We start from the raw sequence: 22,286 nt of genomic DNA, 5'->3' as shown, positions 1-22,286 counted from the left end.
GTATTTCATGCTCATAATGTTAATTGTAATATTCAAGTTCCAATAAGCAAGTATCATCTAAACATATTGCCAACCATTCCCGTAGCAACGCGCGGGGAATTGTCTAGTTTGTATAATAGGGGTGCTTAATTAAGCGTCTACCCTATAAAAATAGGGGCACAGATGCTTAAGAAAAGATTGGTTTATTTCTATAAGCATATTGCATTGTACAAGGCCTAAATCAATCAATCAAGTGACATCTCTTTCTCTAAAGAAATTGAGATATATTTCTATAATTTTTCTATTTTTATGACATTTTTATTCCTATTATTATTATTAACCAAAAGGCCTTAAACTACAACACGCACACATAAGAACCAATGCACTGGAGTTCCCTAATCCAAAAAGGACACCTTTTTGGGGAAATGATTAGAATCAACTGCCCAATTCTACGTCTTGTTTTCGCTGCATCGAGAGCACAACCACCTGTCGGATCAGTCCCACACACCGCAAGACTCAGTATTTTGCATATCGCCCATATTTCTGAGACATGGGAAATGTTGCAGTGGCAACACGACAGTGTGACGATGTAGGCGGAAAATTTCTACAACATAACCCCCGTTACCAAAAAAATCTGCATCACAATCCCTGTTACAAATATTTTGCAAAAGTGGTTTATACAACGGAACCCTATGTTGCAAAATTGACAAAGGAGAGAAGGACGCTTGGCGAGGTTATGCTAGATCTAACAGCTCGCGAGAGGGCGGATCTTTCAAAAACGTTGAGGGCGGAATGAAATTCTAGTCTTATTTTAATAAATTGTGAGATTCAGGATCTGGTTGATATTTTGAGAGTTTTTACCATTTAGGTTTCTGGTAACGCACATCAGGAATGCACACTTAAATTTATTTTAAGTGTGTACCTATCATTTGTTGTGTTTTAACATATCTTGCCATTACTCTGTAGTTAAAGCACAACGTCAGGCTGCAGCAGAAGCTTGAGGAATGCAGGGGCTAATGATAGTACTCATCAACCAAAATTACCGGCGTTGCCAACCATGCTTTGAACTTTTGGAGATCAAGCTGTACGGTTGTACAATGAAGATTTTTGGTAACTACCTCAACTCTCATGAGATGATTATCTTAGAAAATCGAGATATTTTCTCATGAATTTCAGCTCTCCTGATGAGGCACATAGTTTTGTACTTGGGGTGCTCAGAAAGAATAGGATGTTTTCTTTTTTATACATCTCGTGGCTTATCCTTGTGTCAGAACAAAAAGGAAAAAAGAATACTTGGTCTTTACATGGAAAGGACGCTCCTGTGGTTATTGTGATATCAAAATTTGCATAATTTCTTCTAATGTTTTATTTACTCTTTTACTGGCTTCCCTGTCTTTATTTGTGGTGCTTAGTTGTTCAACCTGGCATGCTCTGTTACCCAAGATGCAGTTTAAGGATTCAAGTAGCGATTGCAACCCAAAACATTGCAAAGAATCTGCTACCAGAGGCTTCATTATGCACATCTTTTCTTTTTACAAAATGGAGTCTGATCTGCTGTCATCACATCAACAGGTATGCCTACATCACCAATGTTTGTACATCGACATTTATTCACACACAAATGAAGATATTCTAAGGTTAGAACGAACATCACCTTCAACACCTGGTGTGTATCGTAGTTGGGTGACAGCAGATTGCGCAGTGGCCTCTCGGCGGTGTGAAAATCCGGCAGAAGAAATCACCTGATCATATATTTAATTATACTTCTGATTGCTCGATCATATGTAAAGAACAGAATATAATGGACAAACCAGGTGATATTGCCGCGGGTGTCCTAGATGGGATGTGTTCTGCATTAAGAATAGTAGATGTAGCTTTCTTATGAGCCCTGTTTAGTGTATACCTCTCCCTTTCCCTTTGTCTCTTCAACTCTTTAGGACCTGCCATTTGGCCTGCGTGCACGAAATCTTTACCTAGGCTCGAGTTGGTGATATATTTAAGTTACTTACCTGAGTTGGTGATGTTGAATAGGTCCTCAAGTGGGGTCCCTAAGTCGTCACGCTGATCGTAATTATTTACATTTTCCTTGTTACAAAATGTCCGGTTTGCATTCAAGGAATTTGGATCATGTATGGAGCCTGATCAGACGTCATCACATCAGCATTTATGCCTATACCACCAATGTCAGTATAGTAACATTTTTTACACACAAATGGAGTTCCAAATTCGTTAGGCTGAGAGGATGCTATATGCAACTGTCTCAATCAGGATCTTAGTGTTCCCAATCATGGTTGTTGTACATGAAAGATTTACTTGAGCCATAAACAGGATGGTTGCAGGAGAAAATGTGTACAATGATTTGGTGTTTTCAATGCTTTGAGCTGAAAAACAGTTCAGATACCTGAATTGCTGATGTTGGTTAGGTCCTGAAATGGAGTCCTTAAGTCGTTACGCCGAGAGGATGCCATATGCAACTGTCACAATCAGGATCTTACTGTTCCCAATCACGGTTGTTGTACTTGAAAGATTTAGTTATGAGCCATAAACAGGATGGTTGTAGGAGAAAAATAAGTACAATATTTGATGCTTCCAATGCTTTGAGCTGAAAAACAGTTCAGATTATATGCTTCCAGCCGTGAAACTGCTTATCGCATTAGTCTTTTTCATTGTATTTTAGTGCTTCCGGTGATTCCTTCTCTGTCATCATTGTGCTTTCCAGGTTTGATTCTTCTGTGACACATTAAGTGGCCTCACAGGTTGGTTGCACGTTCCCCTCTGTTATGTAAGTAGCAACCCATAGTGCCACTTTTTTCCTTGGTGCTAATAGAAAAAATTCTCAAACATAGTACACAAGAAGTATTCAATGGCAGGAACACCGGTACGATATTGTGCATATATAATCATTAACATACTACAATATTTGTTTCCTCAGGTTCTGGTCCCAGTTCAATCACCGCTCCACACAGTAGGGTTAGCCGAAGAGTCTCTCGGGACTGTTCAAAAACACCATGAGAAAACTCTGTTAGAGCCAGCACACCTGTAGACTGTGAATCCAAGTAGCAGAACATGACAATTTTTTGTGAAATCGGTCACTCCATCTAACCACACTGATTAATGTGTTTATCCAAGAATAGTATTCAGTAGAATAGAAGTAGAGTAGACAGGCATGGTAAATCTCAGACAGATATAGGAGAGAAATTCTGCAGTGAGGGAGCAAAGCGAAGCTGGGACTGAACCTGGAGACAATATCCGATGACGCCGATATGCTCAACACCCTTGAACAGGACCAGCGGGAACACGTTCCGCCCTTGCGCCACCAGGTCTTGCCGTCCTGTTGTTGCTGGTTGGCGAGCCGGTACTTCCCGTCGGCCTTGTTGGTATCGGAAACGCCGGAGAAGAGCTACGCCGTAGGCACGAAGTCTTTCCCGGTGACCATGTATCCGTCGGGGACTCGAACGTCCACCATACGACTGTGTCGTCAGCACGGAACAACACAAAGTTGTCGTCATCGCGCAGGGCGCCCGCGACTCAGGCAGATCTAATTGAGCGACCAGGTGGGTTTCCATTGGCCGTGGAAATCATACCTAGCCGATTTGATGGGTTGACTGCTGCTTCAAGACTCAGGCAAATTGTTGCATAATAATCTTGTTGTAGCCTGACAAATCTGTGAATATTTGATTGTAGGTGAAAGGAGGAGCGGCCACCCACTCGACGGTGCGGTGCAGGGTGGCAAGGGAGCCGGCAGGGAGGTGTCAACGCGGTCCATGGCCGCGAGGGAACCGTCCAGGAAGGCGACGATGCGATGCAGGGATCGAGGCCGCCGTGCCGGGAGCCGACGGGGCTGCTGAGCTTCCTTTGGGGCGGTGGCGAGGAAAGGCAGGAGAGGGGCGAGGGAGACGATTAGGTTTAGATTGCTTTTTTTCAAATTTATTAGATGGTTAGATTAGCGTGATTTGAGGGGCTGCGGAGGTGGGATGGAGAGTTTCATATTTTCATCTGGTGGAGTACGGTCAGTCCATGTAAATTGCTAAGCGCACACCAGATCTCGAATAAATTAATGATGGCTGTTAGATTGGGTCGTGTGGGCTTCATCCTGTGGTGGTGATGTATCTACGTACATTTGTTGGGGTGTACATAAGAAAGTTCTTGTTTGATTGTTTAATAGTAGTGGAGATGGTTAGATTAGCGTGATTTGAGGGGCTGCGGAGGTGGGATGGAGAGTTTCATATTTTCATCTGGTGGAGTACGGTCAGTCCATGTAAACTGCTAAGCGCACACTAGATCTCGAATAAATTAATGATGGCTGTTAGATTGGGTCGTGTGGGCTTCATCCTGTGGTGGTGATGTATCTGCGTACGTTTGTTGGGGTGTACATAAGAAAAAGTTCTTGTTTGATTGTTTAATAGTAGTGGAGAAGTGGAGATTAGATAAAATAAATTTATAGAAGGCCAAAAGTTCGACGCGGACGACAACGGCGGATTCCCCTGCTCCCGCTTAACTCGCCGCCTGGCACGGCGAGACCCCTCTCCTACGTCGTCGGCACCGAGGGCCTCACCGGAGCGAGCCCATGGAGCTCCAGCGCACGAGCACGACACAGCAGCCCCTGCCGGAACTCGACGCTCCTCCTCCTGCAAGTACGTATCCCTCTCCGCAACCCAGTTCCTCTGTTTTATTTCCGCCCACGCGCCGTCGAGCGATGCTTTGTCTACCAAATCTAGGTTTCTTCCCCGCCTCCGGCGCTCGGCCGCGGCAGTGAACTGCCCCTCCGCTGAGCTCCACCAAATTGTGTTCGCGTTGCCGGGCTTCAGCTCTACTCTACCAGACGCTTCCTTAGCACCTGAGCATCCCTCCACCCCTACCAGTTTCAGCCGTCCTAAATCCGGCTACTCGGGAGTTGCTTCGGTGTGCAGCGACTTGGGCCAATCCCTTCCGGCAGTTCTACATAGATGCGATTGTGTGCCGCCACACCCGAGGGCATCGATGAACTGCAGAATATTACTGGCTGTGGGGAAAAAAAGTTGCTCTTCTCCTTGGATAGTGGGCTATCCGATCGATTTAGATTATGCAAGGAACTGAGATAGATTCAGCTTAAAAATTTGGAAAAACACTGCAAGTACATCTGAGTTGGTGCTTTAAGAGATAAAAAAAACAATTTCAACAGATTGCAGATTATCTTTTGTAATCATGCTTTGTGTTTTATCTCTTCTTTTGAGCAATTATTATGTCCCGAGATTTCCTCGCGTTCACATGCAAAACTTTAATGGCATGATGGATCTGCAAAATTTGATATTAATGTGCCCAAGTGCTCTGCAGAGAGGGGGCGGAGAGCTTCATCAGCTGAAACAAAGGCTCAACCCTGCGGAGAAGGTGACTTTTGTCAAGATGCCGCAAAAACGAAACAAGACTTTGAGCTTGACAAACTTCCTGAGGTATGGGTTGCAAATAACTCCATGGTTATTTTTACTTCTGGTGCTGCATGCATTTGGGGTTTGGGCGCAGCACTCAGATGTACACCACTTATTATTGATCAACAATCTTGTGCATGGTAAATTCGCTAACAACAATTAAATGAACTTATGTGCTATTTTATCTTCCATGCAGGTTTTGATGCAACACACATGCTTCAATTAACACTATATATAGTTTTGTTGTTAATTCCAAGTGAAGTCAGTGTTAGTGCTAGCTATATCCTAACTACTAAACTTGTCAACAATGCTACTGCAGGACATGCTACATCATATACATTCCCTCATGCCTGTATTAGACGCTGGTCGTGCTGCCTGTGTGTCTAGACGATTTCTGGGTTCATGGAGATGCTACTCGAACCTCACACTCAACATACAAACACTATGGTTGCCTGGTGATAAATTTGAGGGAAGTGAAATGTATTTCATCAACAAAGTTGACAAAATTCTTAGTAACTATTCTGACAATGGGATGAAGGTGAAGACACTAAAACTTAATCTTTGGCATTGTAGCAGTGTGAGTGCCTCCGACCTAGGCCGGTGGCTCAGAATTGCTGTCAAATCTGGGATCAAAGAACTTTGCTTGTCGCTGTCTCCTTGCATGAAGGAAAAGTACTGCTTCCCATGTTCGGTTTTATTTGATGAGGCGGTTACGAGTTGGATCGAGTCCCTCTATATCTCCAACTGCACTTTTCATCCCATAGAAACACTTGGCTGCTTTAGAAGATTGAAAAGTTTAGTTCTGTGCGGTGTTCGCATTACTGAGGAGGGACTACGACAGTTGCTCCCAAAATCTTTCAGCTTGGAATGGTTGGAGATCTTTTCGTGCAATGAGATAATTTGCTTGAAGATACCTTGTACACTGCAGAAGCTCAAGCTCCTCAAGGTTGGAAGGTGTCGAAAGATTCAGGTGATAGAGATCAGTGCCCCAAATCTCTCCGCTTTTCACCATTATGGGTTCCCGCCAGAGATCTATATTGAAGATTCTTCCCAGCTTACGGAAGTATATTTTTCATCTTTATATCCGTCCGGAATTCTCTCTTACGGTCGTGCAAAGCTTCCATCTATCGCCAGCAATGTTGAGAGGCTTACCCTGGTGTTCTGCGGTGAGGTATGTTTTGGGTACATTTTGAGAAAATTATATTTAGAGGTATCAGTAGACTAGCGTGTAGTGGTTATATTGAGTAACAGACTTTGTTCTTCAGAATGTCAACACTCCAATGCTTCCTGAAAAGCTCCACCACCTCAAGACTTTGGAGTTTGAACTTCACGGCTCAGGAGCCTGCTCCCCTGTCTATGATATCTTCTCTCTGGTTTCTTTTCTTGATGCTTCTCCTGCCTTGGAATCTTTGATCTTGCGTGTAAGTCACTATTCATGTCTTCTTGAGCTATATATACTATCCATGGAAAACCTGGGAGCATATCTTTCATCTTTTAACTATTGGTTATCAAAGAACAATGATATTGATGATGATGTAGAACAATGATATTAATGTTGATGCTACATCACCATTTGCAGGTAGGACGAAACGCCATAGTAGATCATTGTGATGCTGGGGACGATGTATACCTAAAGGGGAAATCAGCATGCCAGCATGACCGCCTCAAACGGGTGACGATCACGGGCTTCTGTTCAGCCAAGAGCCTGATTAAGCTTGTGATCAGCATCCTTGAGAGCGCTCCTTCACTCGAGCGCCTCACGCTGGATACGACACCGCGTGGCTGCGGTAGGAAGCTTGGCGATACTAGCATATGCACTGCCGCAAAATACAGGAGTAAATGCTGTTGGATAAGCAAGAGATCCCTCAAAGAGTCTAACAGAGCTGTTGAGGCTGCAGGTAGATACATCGCAGGGAGAGTTCCATCGGCTGTTGAATTTGAGGTCCTTAGCCCTTTAGGCAATGCCATACTGGCAACCCGGTAGATGATGTGTTGAATAAAAGTTAGTTCACTTAACTCTCGAGTTTGTAGCTTGGCTCATTTGACCCTCAACTATGAATTGTATGCATACACGTGTGACCCTCCAAAGTTTCAAAACCAATGCGCATAGCCTGGGTTATGTGCCGTGGTTTTGAAAGATTTGCAGGGTCTGATGTCCGCAGCATGCCCCCACCCCGTGTAACCTTTAACAGTTATGTTATCTCATGGCCTTTAGCTTCAGACGTCATAATGTCGTGCCATAACCTTGATTTGTGTCAACATGCATTGCATAGAGGAGGGGGGAGATGCCAATTGACTATCTTTAACCTACTAAAGGAATAGGCATAGCATACTTGCATATTCCATCTTAGCATTTTTTTTTTCTTGCATGCTCATTCTATGGATTGTTTTTCCCTTGGTTTTTCAGTAACCCAAAGCTGAACCCTTATGCGGTTATATCATCGAGATACATGACAAAGAATCAATAAGAGCTTCCACTTCCAGAAGGAAATGTTTTGTGCTCCCAATTTTGTTCTCAAGCATAGCGACGACAATAAGTGACATTACCACGAGCTAGTGTTGTGTAGGCCATATGTGCAGGCTTTCTAACTTCTTCTCTGTTCATCATATGTGGATATTCTCGTGCTTCAGCAAAGAAAATTTTCTACAGTACATTTTATGAGCTTTCCATTTTAAAAAAATTTGCAAGATGGTATATACTTAGTATCCAATGGCATTACTCTGGATGTAAAATCTGTCTTCTTTCTTATAGTACTCCCTCCGTCCTAATATTCTTGTCTTAGATTTGTCTAGATACAGATGTATCTAACACTAAAATGTAACTAGGTACATCCGTATTTAGACAAATCTAAGACAAGAATTTTGAGACGAAGGGAATAGTATTAAGATGAGAGCACCTTCATGAGCTTTGGCAATACATGAGGAACTCTGTACTCTTTCTCTGCTACCCTATATATTGCGCTCATACTTTGGCCAGTAGAGGCGTCAATAATACATGCTTACGATGAAGTTATGCCAAATGTTAACTAAATTATAAAGATTAAAATCCAAATTCTCTCATCCAAACACCACTTAACTCAAGCCTCAGCTGGAAAAAGCCTAGTCGGAAACCAAAGCCCTCAACTAAGACCTGACGGTGCAGGGGTCTCCAACGCCAGCCGCGCCACCGTCTGATCTCTAATTTTGTACACACAGGAATTGAGGAAGTCCTCCTCAATATTATGGATCACACTCCGCTCGCTCATGAAGTAGATGCAATATTCCTGAGCTCCGCCGCCGACAGATTGACCACCAAGAGATCAGCCTTGGCTGACAAACAGAGCATGCCCCTTCAATGTACCGACCTCGCTCCACCATCCGCGGCTGCTGCTCAGCAGTGGCGGATCTAGAACTTGACCAACGTGGGGCAACATTACAAAGAATAGCATTTTTTGTCGAAACACATTAAAAATAGTTAATAAAATGATGAATATACATATGAATGCACTAGTAAAAAAAGTTCTACAAATTGTTTGTGGGGGCCATGGCTCCCATCACCCCAACCCTAGATCCGCCACTGCTCAGGTCAGCTGCCTGGAACTGGAAGACCTTGAAGCACTGCGATGGCGTGGGCGAGTCGATGGGATACGGATGAAATCCGTCCCACCGGCAGCAAGACCACGAACAAATTAGGAAATCATTGTTGCTCATCTAGCCAATCCCCTGTCCTAAAAATTTAATTTTATCAAATCTTCAAAACGATCACTCAAACAATTGTAACCAATCGATCACATTTCACACAAACACAAACAATTTGAATGCATAACATTATAGTTCAACTACGAGCATAAATATAGTTCATCGAATCCATCTAACATAACCATAATTTGTGCCAAAAACCACCGAATAAGCATGTCCGTCCACCCCCTCGGTTCTCTCGTTTGGGTATATGTATATGGCATTGACATCACAATGTCATTGAGCCCAAGTGTGTATCTTGCATTCAATTCATCCATGAAAGGGGTGGCATCATCATTCAATTGCTCACTACAAACGTAAAGGAAAACCTAGCAATCAGTATTTAATCATGCATCACTTTGCGAAGCAATTGCAAACAAATCGGCCACATCCACCTCGTCCAAAATTAAACAAATCATGCATCCGTTTGTGAAGATTTTTTTACCTTGCGGGCATTTCCTCGAGCATGTCGTCGCCACTCGTGGTATCAGCTGACTCCACCTTGTCCTCGACCGCCGGAGGTGGAGGGGATGGTAGTGCGGCTGTAGGAGGCCGCATAGTACTCGCTGACACTGCGACGGGTCGAGGAGGAAGCGTCGAGGCCACTATGGTCTTCTTTATCTTTGTCGTCGCTGTGGTGTTATCGGTCAACACCGAATAAGCAAGTTAGTCCACCATCGATGGCTGACGGGCCCTTTTTCGTTCGGCTTGGGCAAGGGTGATACGGTCGTTGCGGCAGAGCGACTGCCGACAAACACCAGTGACGATGTGCTACCGAAGATGTTCCTTCCTTGCCGCTACTGTTCCTGTGGTACCGCCGCCAAATTCGTGGTTGTCGGTGAGTCTCTGGTGTCGGTAATGGTGTCCATGGGTGCGGCGGGGGATGGCCTTTCCATTCAGTCGGTCATCAGGGAAGGGGGCGGTCAGCGACGAGGACATGGACGGCGATATCGGGGTGGGTAGGGAGGTTCTGAGCAAGCGTGAGGCAGCATGGCTTCTGGTCAGACCACCCTGAACAAACATATTTTGCTCAAATATAACTTTTAGGGGATCCGCTAGAGATGTTGCTCTCCTGCATGGCCCATAACCCCCTAGATTCCTCGCTTAGTATAATAGATTCCAAGGCGGGAGTAAGGTTTTTACCCAGGACTAGGGGGCAAACCAAGGTAAACTTTATCGCCTTGTATTCTTGATACCCACATGGCATGAGGTGAAGTTTCCATGACTACTCCTATGTCTCGACGAAAGCCTCCTCGGTAGCTGGTTCCAACCATGTGGGTAAAATGCCACCAGATCAGATCTATGTCTCCATCTTCAACATCGGACAGCAAGGCATCGCTACCAGCAGTTCGACGAAAGGTCTTGGATGATAGGGATCTCGGGGGCTGACCACGTTAGATCAATAGTCGTCTGGTCGTGCTATTGACCCAACCAATTCTAGAATCCCAACCTGGCAGAAGCCGAACGGGTCGGTCGCGAGCAAGGCAAGGAGACTCTTGGTGTTCATCATGTTAAGCTTGGGGATGAGGCTTCGCCCCTATAAAGACCATCTGGTGTTGCAAGTTCGAGAACAAATGAGGGTGTGTACAATGCTTCTATCTTAGAAGTGCCACATAGGATAAATACAGAGGTGAAGGAGAGTGGAGTGAGAAGAAAAGGCTTGCCTTTTCTTAATTATAAGAGATGATTTCTTAGCACAATATCTCTCATCAGATATTTAGAGACATCTGATTATAAAAAAAATAGACTAAGAGATAATCCTTTGTACATCATTTTTATTATCATCTCTAGATTACGTTGCAGATCTAAGCTAAGACTGCATTATCACCTTGTACATGTTCTACATGGCTGGACCATGACCCCCTGGCGATCCCCATTGCTTGATTTACTTTTTCAAAATTTCAAGGAGTGCCCACCACATTGCTATATCTTAGATCTATAGATATAATAATGTCTTCCTTATTTATTTATGTTCGCTTGATTGAATTTATAATTCAACTGAAACCTTATGTTTTGGAAAAGCGCACATTATTGTATCTTTTCAATACGGTCAAATTATGTTATTTGAGCCTAGTTAATAGTTTAGTTTTTGGATGCTAAAATATCTTTATGCAAAGTGTAATGTTTTTTTGCAGGGATATGCGAATGTTATCTGAGCATGATATGGTAAAAGGAAGATGCAAAATGTGGCCAAATCAACCAGCGAGTGCAGAGATGTGTTGTCCCAGGTGTCTGATTGTTAGGATACTTATCACACTATCAAAGATATATCCGAATTCTGCAAGACTAGTATTTTTCAGCATACTCCAGGCATTCGTGAATTGCTTATATCCGTAGTAATAAACACGTTGCAGCCAATTCATCATCGATGATAACACTGGTAACCGTACCCAACGCTGACATGTCTACATAGAACTAGAGGACGCGACAATCACCGCTAAGACGACAAAAGAAAGTGGGATTTTCTCTCCTAAAAACTCTTCATCCCTTCTCCTATGAAAGTGTACTACAGGCTCTTTGTACAAACAGGCGCCGCCGCCATAATATATAATCGCTAACTATACAATTGGTGTGCAACATTTTCAGATGATATCGAAACATTCCATCCACTGCATCGGTGTTGTGAATGATCGACAGCACTGGGTCACCTCTGCGGCTGGGTGCGAGAACGCAAACCAGGTGCATTCAGGGAGGGCATCAGCAGTGATATGTCACCCTCAGGCGGTCAACCGGGTGTCGGCTTTATCTTTTGATGTCCTCTCTTCCTGTATCTCCTCCAGTTCATCGCCCTCGCTCCGCTTGCCTGCTTGCTCCTTCCAATAAGAAATCAACTTCTTCAACCGCATGATTTCTTTGGGGGAAACGTGCTTGCTCGTGTCGTTAACAATGCAACGTACTCGTGAAGCATACCTTCAGCAGTCAAAAACAATGTCAGTGAACAGCTGCACTGCAAATTCAAAACAATGGAACAAAAAAAAATATCACAGAAGCTATGCACATGATGCAGGATATCAAGCATGCAATGCAAGAAAATTCAGTTAGTTTTCCTATCTGCAGAACAATCTGAGGGATACAGTCAACGACGGCAATGAAAAAGAAATGCAAAGAGTAAATAAGTAATGGGAATCCGTACATGAGTGAGTTGTAAGTCTCCTCCAAGTTTGATTCCGCTGGTGAAACATTCACAAACATTAAGGTTTTTGCGTTGCCTCCAAGTGAATCACTCATAAGCATCGTCAACTTGTGGTTCCGATATGGTATATGTTGTCCATCAGAAGATAAAGCACCAATAACATCAGCCAATGCAGAAAGGGATTTATTGATGCTCTGTGCTTCTTTTAATTGTTTTCCTGCTGAACCGGACTTTTTCACCCTCTCGGAACCAGCAAGATCCACAAAACTTAGCTGTTAAGGAATGCCAATATCAGCAATTTACTAAGAAAAAATAAATTAATGCATATTGCAGAACTAACTTTCTAGTAAATTAATTATTTCAAATGAAACAATAATTTGATTATGAGCTAGACTAATTAGGCAAGCCTAACGAGACGACATTTTCTGAAAAAAAAAACGAATTCCATTTGACTAGAAATGGTGAGTGCAAAGACAAAACATATAGGAGAGCAGAAGTTTGTTCTTTTGTGTTCTTTTGGGGAAACAAATGTCATAATCACGAGGACTATAAGCTAAGCAAATTGAGCCTTAGCAATTATGGTAGTTAAAATATGTCTACATAAGAGTAGTTTTCTAGTTTTATTCCCAAGTGTTTGCCAATCTGAATCAAGTGAAAGATCTGACTATTTTTTACAGCACGCATACATAGTTCTATAAATGTAAGAAGTGTTCACAATTGAAGGTAGACTGTCAGAACATGCAAATCTCTCGTAAGAATAACGGATCAAAAAAAGAGCTAGGACTCAACAAAAATTATGTGAACTTTTCAAGTTCATCCTGTCATACCTTTCCTCTTGCATAAGATTGAGTTTGGAGATTGGTGCTTTCAATAATTATTGAAAGGATTAGATGAGATCTTGAGCTCTCATCATTCATATTTGTTCCAGCGGTGTGTCTTCTCTCAGAACCTCTTGTGATTATAGTTTTCAATTCTTCAAAACTTGAAATGCTTACAATTGTAACATTTTCAACAGTAACAACACCCTAGAAAGAAAAGCACAAGTTAACTAGGTGCGCAGAAATATAAACATCTACCGTTCATGGAAGAAATGCTTCACATGTTAACAAAGGGAAGTGACTCCACACTCTACACTTCCCAAAATAATTGTGCAGGTGGAGATGATGAGTCTATTACTCTCGAATCATAGTTATTTAGAATGGTGCAGCTTTATTATGGAGGCATATGAAAATAGTCATCATTACCAAGGAGTGGTCTATTATCTAAAAAATGATAAAATTGTCTGCTCTTGATCTAGTACAAAAGTAAACCAAGATAGCAAAAAATACTCCGTAGTAATACCTCCAAGAGGTGCTGCTCAAAAGTCAAAAGCACACAAGAAAAATCAAACAGGGAAACTTGTAACTTGTCTTACTGAAGAGCTACAAGAAAAAGTAAAATGTGCAAATAAAGAAGGATTATAGTATGACCATTAACTCTGGCGAGTTGTATGAAAAATGGGAAGTAAATGCAAAGAAGGAAAGGGCTTGTATACCTTGGAGTCCTTTTTTATTTCTAATTTTTGTCGCATAGCATTTTTGGGCAACAACAGGTCCACAAGATTATCTTGATAAAGTTCCACCATATATGCCTGGACGTTATATGATAATGATTAGTCAACAAAGGATAACTAAACAATGTGTAATGATCAACATTGGAGTGCCAACAGTGCAAATCATTTCATCAACATTGAAAATTATATTTGTCGAATAGTCCAGAAAGAAGAGATGTTCCAGGCCATATGGAACCATATAAAATGCACACGAAAATATTCCTTACCTTCAAGGAAAATGAATACTTATTGCCATCACGCTTTATCACCCTAAAAAGTTCTGACGTGGCCCTTGGAGTAAGACCAGGATTGTTGTCCGAACCATATATTGTAAAAGTCTTCCCGGAACCAGTTTGACCATAAGCAAATATACAAACATTATATCCATCAACAGCTGATTGTACTAGATACTGCACCATGTTCAGCAAAAAAAACAGAGGTGAATAATCTCAGATACACAATTTAGATTACAACAAACAGAAAACCTAAATTTAGATATATTTTACCTTAGTGTCCTCGAATACATCTTCTTGAGTCGTATATGCATCAAAAACACGATCATATATATGTTGCTTTGACTTGTCATCTTTCCATGGATGTGCAATTGTAAATTCATCAGGACTGCATACAATATTCTTATCCTTTAAAGAAAGCTCCTTGTCATTTAGAGGACGCAAGCGGCAAAAAACTCTTATTTTTCCTTTCATATCTGTGAAGAGTTGCAGCTCAATTTATAATCAAGTTATTGGCAAAATATCAAATAACTACAGTTGTGTGAATACTTTTATTCTACCATACCTTCAATTGTGTTATAGTAACGTTTTCGCAAAACCTGTTCTTGCTTATAAAGACTTTCAAGCTCAACCAACTGTGCTCCTTGTCTTTTAAGAATCTCAGCGGTCTGTTGGTTCTTTCTGTCCACATCCTGAAGAGATGCACAATGGAAGTATGTGAATTTCTACAGAACCTAAGAGACTGAATGTGGATATTATGTGTTGCACATACCGCTTTAAACTCTCTTAACTCATCAAGCTCTTTGAGAGTATTTTGCAATGTATCCACCTCAGTATTTCTCAAGGCAAGAGTTGATTCAGCAACATTTAATGACTGTGTTGTACTTTCCAATTTTTGCTCCAGTGTAGCTGTATGAGCTTTTAACTTACGACATTCATCCTCATAAACTCTTTGCATTGTACTTTTCTGCATAGTTAAAGTAATAATATTTTCAGAATATGAAGTGAATAAAGTATTCGCTGCAAGACCAGCAAATGGAAGAGGAAATGTTTGATGATTAAACAAAAAACCTCTTCACTTTTTGCTCTCTCGAGCCTTTGAATCCTCTGTTCGAGCATATTCCTTTCCATTATTAACTTCTTTGATACTTCTTTTGATGCAGCAAGCTCTTTTTGACATGATTTCAACTCCTCCTCGAGCTTCGTCAACATCTTTCCAAACACAAGATAAACAAATGAACTATGAAATATTTGCAACCATAAGTTTGGCCACAGAAGTTAGAAGCAGACCGTATCATGCAAAACTCAACCCTAATGTACATGATTGTTGTAAAATACCTCAATGCCACTGTTGACGCTGCCTACAGTAGTCAAAGTATCTCTTTCACAATGACTTCCAGATAAGTTTACTTTAGTATTGTTCTCTTGGCCCTGACCATTTGTTAATTTGGTCTCCAGTCTATTTTTCTCCACCAATGCAACCTAATAAAATTGCAAGTTAGATGATCCAAACAATTTAGCTAACAAATCGCGTATCACCATACCTGCAAAGAAGATTCCTTTTCATCACATAGGGATTTTAGCCTGTCCCGCTCGCTTGTTACTTCTTTAATGATATGTCGTTCAGATTGTAAGGTATCTCTTAGCCCTTCCAATTCTTCTTGCATCTCTCTTTCTTGTTGTGTCTTCCTCTGTAACTCATCCCGCAACTAACAATAAAAAGGGCCATTATGTACTTAGATGGCCAGTTATGTAAAAGATAATGCCATTTTCTCCAATATGTTGCAAGACAAAAGTTATATATTCCAAAAACATCAGCTAACTGGAATTTTAGTCTTTCTTCATGAAAGAAGTCATGTAAACTGAAAATTGCAGATACACTTGGGCACATTACAAACTGGTGCATAGCTAGCCCAAAAATCCAAATTTTATTAGTTATCATCCTTTTGACCTACTAGCGGTTTGTTACATTTTTCAATCCAATTGCAATGAAATGATCTAGATTTCAATGTAGCAGTGTAAACTCACCTCGTCTGCTTTCTTCTGAGACTCATCAACTACTTTTGACAGTTCTTGGACACGTTTGTCGTGCATTTCAGCATTTGGTAGCTTATCTGCTTGAGAAACATCATTCTGAGAAACCGTGCTAGTAGCAGAGCCAGACCGTGCTTTTGAATATCTGCGGAGCATCACATCATTTATATGTGTTTGAAGTGCTACACATATTTCTTCACCCTAGAAATATAAATACTTGGTTATTTTGACCCAGTTGACAGCTTTATGAGATTATGCTGATGTACTATCTCCTGTGAGGGTTCAAAATACCTGCTTAGTTTCAAACTGAAAGATATGTAGGACACCAGCAACTCGCATCTTAAAGAAAACAGCAGTATTGCTGCTCCCAAACTGCATTATGTCTCTCAGCTCTGCAGAATGTAGGTATTCCTTAGGAACCGGACGAAAAAAATGGACCTGCGTTAAAGCAGAATTACAATATTAGCTTCAATTAGGAGAAGAGATATACCATTTTCATCATATGAAAAAGTATCTTACCCCTCGTTTGTTGATTCCCAAAATGATTCTTCCAGGTAAAAGTCCTATTGGGTCATCAATTTTCCGAACGCTGAAGAAAACTGAATTGCCGTATGGAAGAGTTCGTAAGATTCTGAGAAACTGGTTCCTTGCATCATCTTTTGACAAGTGTTCCTGGATGCAACAGTGAAGTACTTAGGTAATTGAGGTATTGCATGTGCTTGCCAATGTAGATTCAGATCTTGGAATTTTTCATTTCACCAGGGCATGCATCAAAATTAATTCCTTCAGAAACTCTCAAATAACTAAAATTTAAAACAATATCGCTTTCTTACGAGTTAGTACAATCTGTAATGCATCACAAATACACTCACTGTTATGATTAGTGTAGGACATGGAGATGAACAAGAAACATGTGTTGAAAATAAAGTGCACAAATTTGTGTGATGTGATGCATCTACAGTTGATACTCAATAGCATAAAGTTGCACAGCTAGATGAATACCATTAACTGATAGCGTGAGATGATGTCGAGCTCCCAGTCTCTCTTTGCTCTAGTAATTGCAACTTGTCTAGGTAGAAACCTCTCTAGAAGAGATATCCATTCACTAGCAAAAAGAAAAATGGCATCTCAGAAAGAAATACAATGAATTATTATCAAGACAAGACTATGGAAAAGTGAAATAAGAGATCGTAGAGCCTTATAAATTACATACACGCAGGACTCAGGATTGTCGATGAATCCAATCTCGACCAATATTTGCAGGGCAGTGAGTTGTGCAGCATCATCCCTGCCTACTGGGTAGTTGCCTAGAATATAATCATGTTGTAACTGCAGAAGAAGGATATTAGTAAGTGCTATGTAGGAAACTAAATTACCTGCATAGCCTAGAAACTGTAAGCACTTCAACTGGCTATGCAACCCAATACCTGGACATATGATAGCTGAACGAACATCGGATCAGTCACAGCCTCATCAGACTCACGAAAGAGGCGTTTCTTAAATACAAGTTTGCAGTGCAAAATTTCTCCTTTGTTGCGATCCTTAGATGACTTGAATTCAGATAGCAAGTCCCCGATGTACTTGTTATCGTCTAACCCAATGTATTCTTCTGCATGCCAGAAATAAATAAATAAATTCCAATTTTGACTGGGGGGGGGGGGGGGGGGGGGGGAGATGCAACTTGAGAGTAGAAAGAAATACCGTTGCCAACTTCTGAAGACTTTGATCCATTAACAATCTTTCGGCATTCAAAAAGACTGAAACTGGAATATACTGAAAGTTTGATAATGCCAGCAAGTTCCTGTCATAACAGGATATTTTGTTTACTTACGACTTCAAGTAAACAAAAAAACACTGTGCACACAAGTTTGAAGCCAAAACTTAATAAGAAAAGGTACAACAGAAACACATATACTGGGATGTGATAGTATGGTTGAATATCCACTATTTGGTCAAACAATATTAAGGAATAAGCAAGTAGCCACAATGGCTGATATGTATGATACAGAGCACAAAGTGCAACACCTTTGCAGGGTTGAGTAGCTGCGCATTTAACTTATGGAACTATGGGAGCTGAAGAAGGTGTCTGTGAGTTGTGACTACTTACTTCCTTGAGTGCCGAACGGTGATGAAAACAGTCAATAGCCATACTGACACCACACCTACGTCTTAATTGTATAAGGTGGTTAGGCTCAGTCATGAGTTATCTGAAATTCTGAACAGAGCAACTTTCCAGGCTCTGTATACACCTAGTAGCAATGAGCTGCATACAAGTGAATCCAGCCAGAGATGTTGTGGCACAGGTTCTATCTTAACTATGGTTGAGCGGTTCCAGCAAAATGTACGTTCAATCTATGAATGGACGACTTGTATTCAGTACATACTTGTGTACTGACAATCCAGGCCCATACTTTATGAATATAATTTGAGAGAAAATAGTCATGACCACAAAACTAACAAACTGGAAGTCTGGAACTCAATTAAATGAACCACCCTGTGCACACACTCTAAGAGGCAAATTTGAAAGTATTGACAATCCAGACCCATTACTTGGTTAATTTATATCGTCGTTATACCAAAAGAGACAACTCGAATCACATGCAACACCAAGTAATCTTCTAGATTTGACCAAGGTACATTCTTCTAAAGAATCATTTGGCACATATCAGTTCCAAACCCACATTAGCTTAGGAGAAATGCAGATACCTCAACAGTATCAGCAACAGTTGTTGCCATGTCGTAGGTGATCTCTTCAAATGTTTCATCCAAGAAAAAGACAATTGTTGTAAGCTTCCGGCTGGTTAAAAGAGCTTCTATCTCCTCCCGCGCAGGAATTGCAACCCGTGGGCCTGCCTTAACCGAGCGTTTTAATGCATTTAGTGTGTTCAGTGCTAGAACTCGAACATCTGAATCCGTTGTGGCTCCATGAGCAATGTAGTGAACATACTCAGACAAGTATGCCCCGATATCTTTGCTTGGAGGCATGGAAGATGCACATAAATACATTAGCTCCCAAGCTCTTATCAACCAACTCCTGTAAGAACAATAAAATTACGATCCGTAAAATAAATCTGAAACCACCAGGTGCTTGTTCTACATGAGAAACCCATTACTTACCTATCAGGATTGTTACGTGTTTGTTTTGAAATCTGTGCAAATAGCTCATCTCGAAGTTCAGAACGCTTCAAAGTATGCTTGTAAAGCTTTGCAACAAGTTCAATTCTTTCTTCCAAACTTATTATTGCGGGTGAATCGACGCCCATGTACTTTAATATGACATGGAATAATTTAATTGAGCGGCTTACAAGGTCGTTAGGTACTTTCAGTAACGAAGTTGGAATAGGATCCTGCAAAAAGAGAGCATAGAAACGCTAAATTAATAAAACAAAATGGCACCCTAAGCAATTTCATGATGATTTTATAGTTCTGCATATGATATTAAAACGCGATAAGAGAACATGCTCAGGAATCAGATTGCTGCAACATGATCTCGTACATGGAATGGGTTTCAATAACATTACCTTTTGGAAACACAACATATCTTCCAAAGTGAACTTCTCACGAACTTGCGGACCCACTGATTTTTTAATAAAAAACCCACGCTTTCCAGATGATTGAATCTGTTTTTGCATTGCCTTGAGAAATCCCTCCACCTGTTATATTTCAACACTAAATTTAACATGGGACAAAATGTGACTATGGGAACCACATTCATGCTTACTGCTTACTAACTGATACTGAATAACTGTGACATACTAATAAACCTGATCCTACTAAAATGTTTCAGTGCATCTATAGAATGGTTAACAAAAGTTTCCATTGAGACTGAAAATAAGAGAAATGTAGAGAGACCCAACCCAATAAAATGGTTGCTGTTACTGTTCCTTTGAATGGAGAGTACTGTGGGACTAAGTAGGTAGAAGAAACTCCTTTTTTCTGGTAGTTTAGAAGAGAATCCAAGCATGAAAGTTATGCAACTTATCCTTAATGTAAAGAACCCACACACCCACCCCACACAAACTAATTTATAGAGAAGAACAAAATGGTACCCCGTCCCACGCATCAATAGAATAACCGATAACGGGTTGTGCATCGATGCTAAAGTTAGCATTTCGTACACTAGCAGAAGATTTCTCCCTCCCTTTCAAAATTGCCCTGAGGTATATCACGTCACTGGGTAAAGTGGGTATGCCAGAATCAAGGAGGCATGTACCTGGAACCTGTCGATTAGCGGGATTGCTCCAGCAAGCTCCGGAGGTATGGACATGGACAATGTCGATGGAGTACTGCAAAAAGCAATTCATGGTGTAAATATTGATCAGACATCGGACTGTATCTCATCAGGTAACCAAAAGCTTGCATGCCGAATGTGACAGGAAAGACAAAACATGGAATGTTGAGACCGTCTCCAATTGGAAATAACCATTATATTGCGGTGCGGTGGGTCATGATTACGAGCCCAACAAACATAACCGATTGTAGCGACATTAACCCTGAATAAATAAACAAGTTCCCGTCGGAACCCAACCTTTCTCCGCTTTCCACCAGTCTGGGAAAACTTTTCTGTTATGAAACAAGCTTAGAAAATTCAAATCCTGGGACGCACAAACTCACCATAAGGCGTAGCATGCGTAAGCAGCAACATCCTAGGATAGTTATGCCAGAATCGAAACAGGTTCAGAAAGTAGTACTATTATTCCACCAAGCAAAATACTAACAACCGAATTAGGTACAGGAGACGGGCAAAGAGCTCCTCAATTCGAAAAAAAAAAGATGCGCGAGACGGCGGAGGAGGCTGGGGCTACTCACGGCGGCGCGAAGCTGTAGCTGCCGTCGCTGTCGTACCCGTCGGCGCCGTTGGCGCCGGCGGGCGCCGCGGAGCCGTGCAACGGCGTGGCGGCCGCGGAGCCGCCGAGGTGCTGCTGCGGCGGCGGCGCGGCCGACGCCATCCTCGTCTCCCCGGCGGCGGCGGAGACGTGCGCCGCGTCTCTGTCAGAGCCCAGCTCCCATCCACCAATCGCCGCCGCCGTGCTGGAGCTCAGATCCGGGGGCGCGGGGAATGGCGGGCGGTGGCGCCGGCTGGCAGCTCCGGCTTCCAGCTCCGCGGAGGCAGCGTGCAGCGTCGCGTGAGCAGGTCGGGGGAGAGGTGGAGCGGCAGATCCCCCGCAATGCTTGCGTCGGGCGGCGGTAATAATAACCAGGCGCGCGCGAGAGACAGGGATAGGACCAGGTCGCCGCCGCGTGCGCGTCCGGCAGCGGCCGGCAGGGCGAGATCCGAAAGCGAGCGGGGAGGCGGGGGTGGGGACGGGGCGAGGAGAGGGGAGGGGGTCACGGGGGGAGGAGGAGTGGAGTAGTAGTGGCGAAGGGCGAGGGAGGAGGCGGATTAAAGAAATCACGCGGAGGCGCAGCGCCGAGGAGAGGGAGCTTTTTGGGCAGCTGCGAGCGAGGAGGGGAGGGGAGGAGGGAATTACTGCGGGCTTTGATTTTCGCGCTGCGTCCCGTGCGCCCGCCAGGCGAGGGGAATTTCCAGTAATAATTGAACACTAATTCGAATATGGTATGCCTAGGTGTAAGGCCCTTTTCAGTGCTCTAAGGTGTAGAGATGCTAAAGACGCCATGTAGGCAAAAAAAATGATGTAGTAAAACAATTAAAAGAAGAGAGTATTACAGTTACCAGGAAGAAACGGTGCTAAGCATGCGAACCTATGTAAAAAGACTACCAACCAATATATAAGGGAGTTTAACTATTAAACAATTCCATGAGGGAAGAATGCACTTAGTACCTCATCTAAGCACCCATGCATTGGAAGAGCAACTCCATTGGGGCGATCCATTTCGTCCGTCGCTGTTCGTTTGGGTCGACGCAGACAAAAAAGGAGGCCCAACGTGTCGACCTAAACCCAAATTGTGTCTGCTTCGCGTCTGTACCGACGCATTTGCGGCCCAAATTAGCATCCCAAATGCGTCGACGCGGACGCGGAGCGGCCGCCACGCGCATCTTCAATGTCCGTCGCGTCCCCACCTAGCGGTCGTCCAACTGCCCGCGACCAACCTGGTCAACTTAATTTATGACCTCGGACCCACGCGTCAGCGATGGCGGTCGTCCTTTTTTAAGCCGACCGTGCGGTAGAGCCGTCCTCATCCGCTTCCCCGTCCACATCTAGCACGCTCTACTCCCCCGCCGCCGGCAAACC

The 22,286-nt window shown here is 42.6% G+C and overlaps 2 protein-coding genes and 1 long non-coding RNA gene across 3 annotated transcripts; 2 read left to right on the top strand and 1 right to left on the bottom strand.

The window, feature by feature from the left end:
- The first annotated feature begins 949 nt into the window (after positions 1-949).
- Positions 950-4,020, top strand: LOC123042273 (uncharacterized). The gene is made up of 3 exons (XR_006418743.1): positions 950-1,551; positions 2,699-2,735; positions 3,664-4,020. It is a non-coding gene; the product is annotated as an uncharacterized lncRNA (long non-coding RNA).
- A 387-nt stretch (positions 4,021-4,407) lies between these two features.
- LOC123046930 (uncharacterized) lies at positions 4,408-7,604 on the top strand. Its single transcript, XM_044470382.1, has 5 exons — positions 4,408-4,613; positions 5,293-5,408; positions 5,704-6,555; positions 6,650-6,805; positions 6,964-7,604. The coding sequence occupies exons 1-5, from the start codon at positions 4,547-4,549 to the stop codon at positions 7,366-7,368; spliced, it is 1,596 nt and encodes a 531-aa protein (XP_044326317.1). The 5' UTR covers positions 4,408-4,546; the 3' UTR covers positions 7,369-7,604.
- A 3,789-nt stretch (positions 7,605-11,393) lies between these two features.
- On the bottom strand, positions 11,394-21,413 carry LOC123046928 (kinesin-like protein KIN-14I). The gene is made up of 23 exons (XM_044470381.1): positions 20,902-21,413; positions 20,306-20,378; positions 19,614-19,745; positions 19,210-19,439; positions 18,799-19,126; positions 17,794-17,893; positions 17,520-17,701; positions 17,306-17,421; positions 17,095-17,197; positions 16,612-16,764; positions 16,384-16,530; positions 16,087-16,293; positions 15,603-15,767; positions 15,397-15,540; positions 15,130-15,270; positions 14,831-15,025; positions 14,624-14,750; positions 14,332-14,534; positions 14,053-14,235; positions 13,769-13,864; positions 13,062-13,259; positions 12,235-12,506; positions 11,394-12,011 (listed from the first exon to the last, which is right to left on the bottom strand). Exons 1-23 carry the CDS (start codon positions 21,039-21,041, stop codon positions 11,819-11,821), a joined length of 3,828 nt encoding a protein of 1,275 aa, XP_044326316.1. The 5' UTR covers positions 21,042-21,413; the 3' UTR covers positions 11,394-11,818.
- Positions 21,414-22,286: the final 873 nt, after the last annotated feature.

This window comes from Triticum aestivum, chromosome 2B (genome assembly GCF_018294505.1).
Source record: "Triticum aestivum cultivar Chinese Spring chromosome 2B, IWGSC CS RefSeq v2.1, whole genome shotgun sequence".
Classification (NCBI taxonomy): domain Eukaryota; kingdom Viridiplantae; phylum Streptophyta; class Magnoliopsida; order Poales; family Poaceae; genus Triticum; species Triticum aestivum.
Note: the sequence above shows the minus strand (reverse complement) of the source record. Positions and strands in the feature narration are given on the sequence as shown.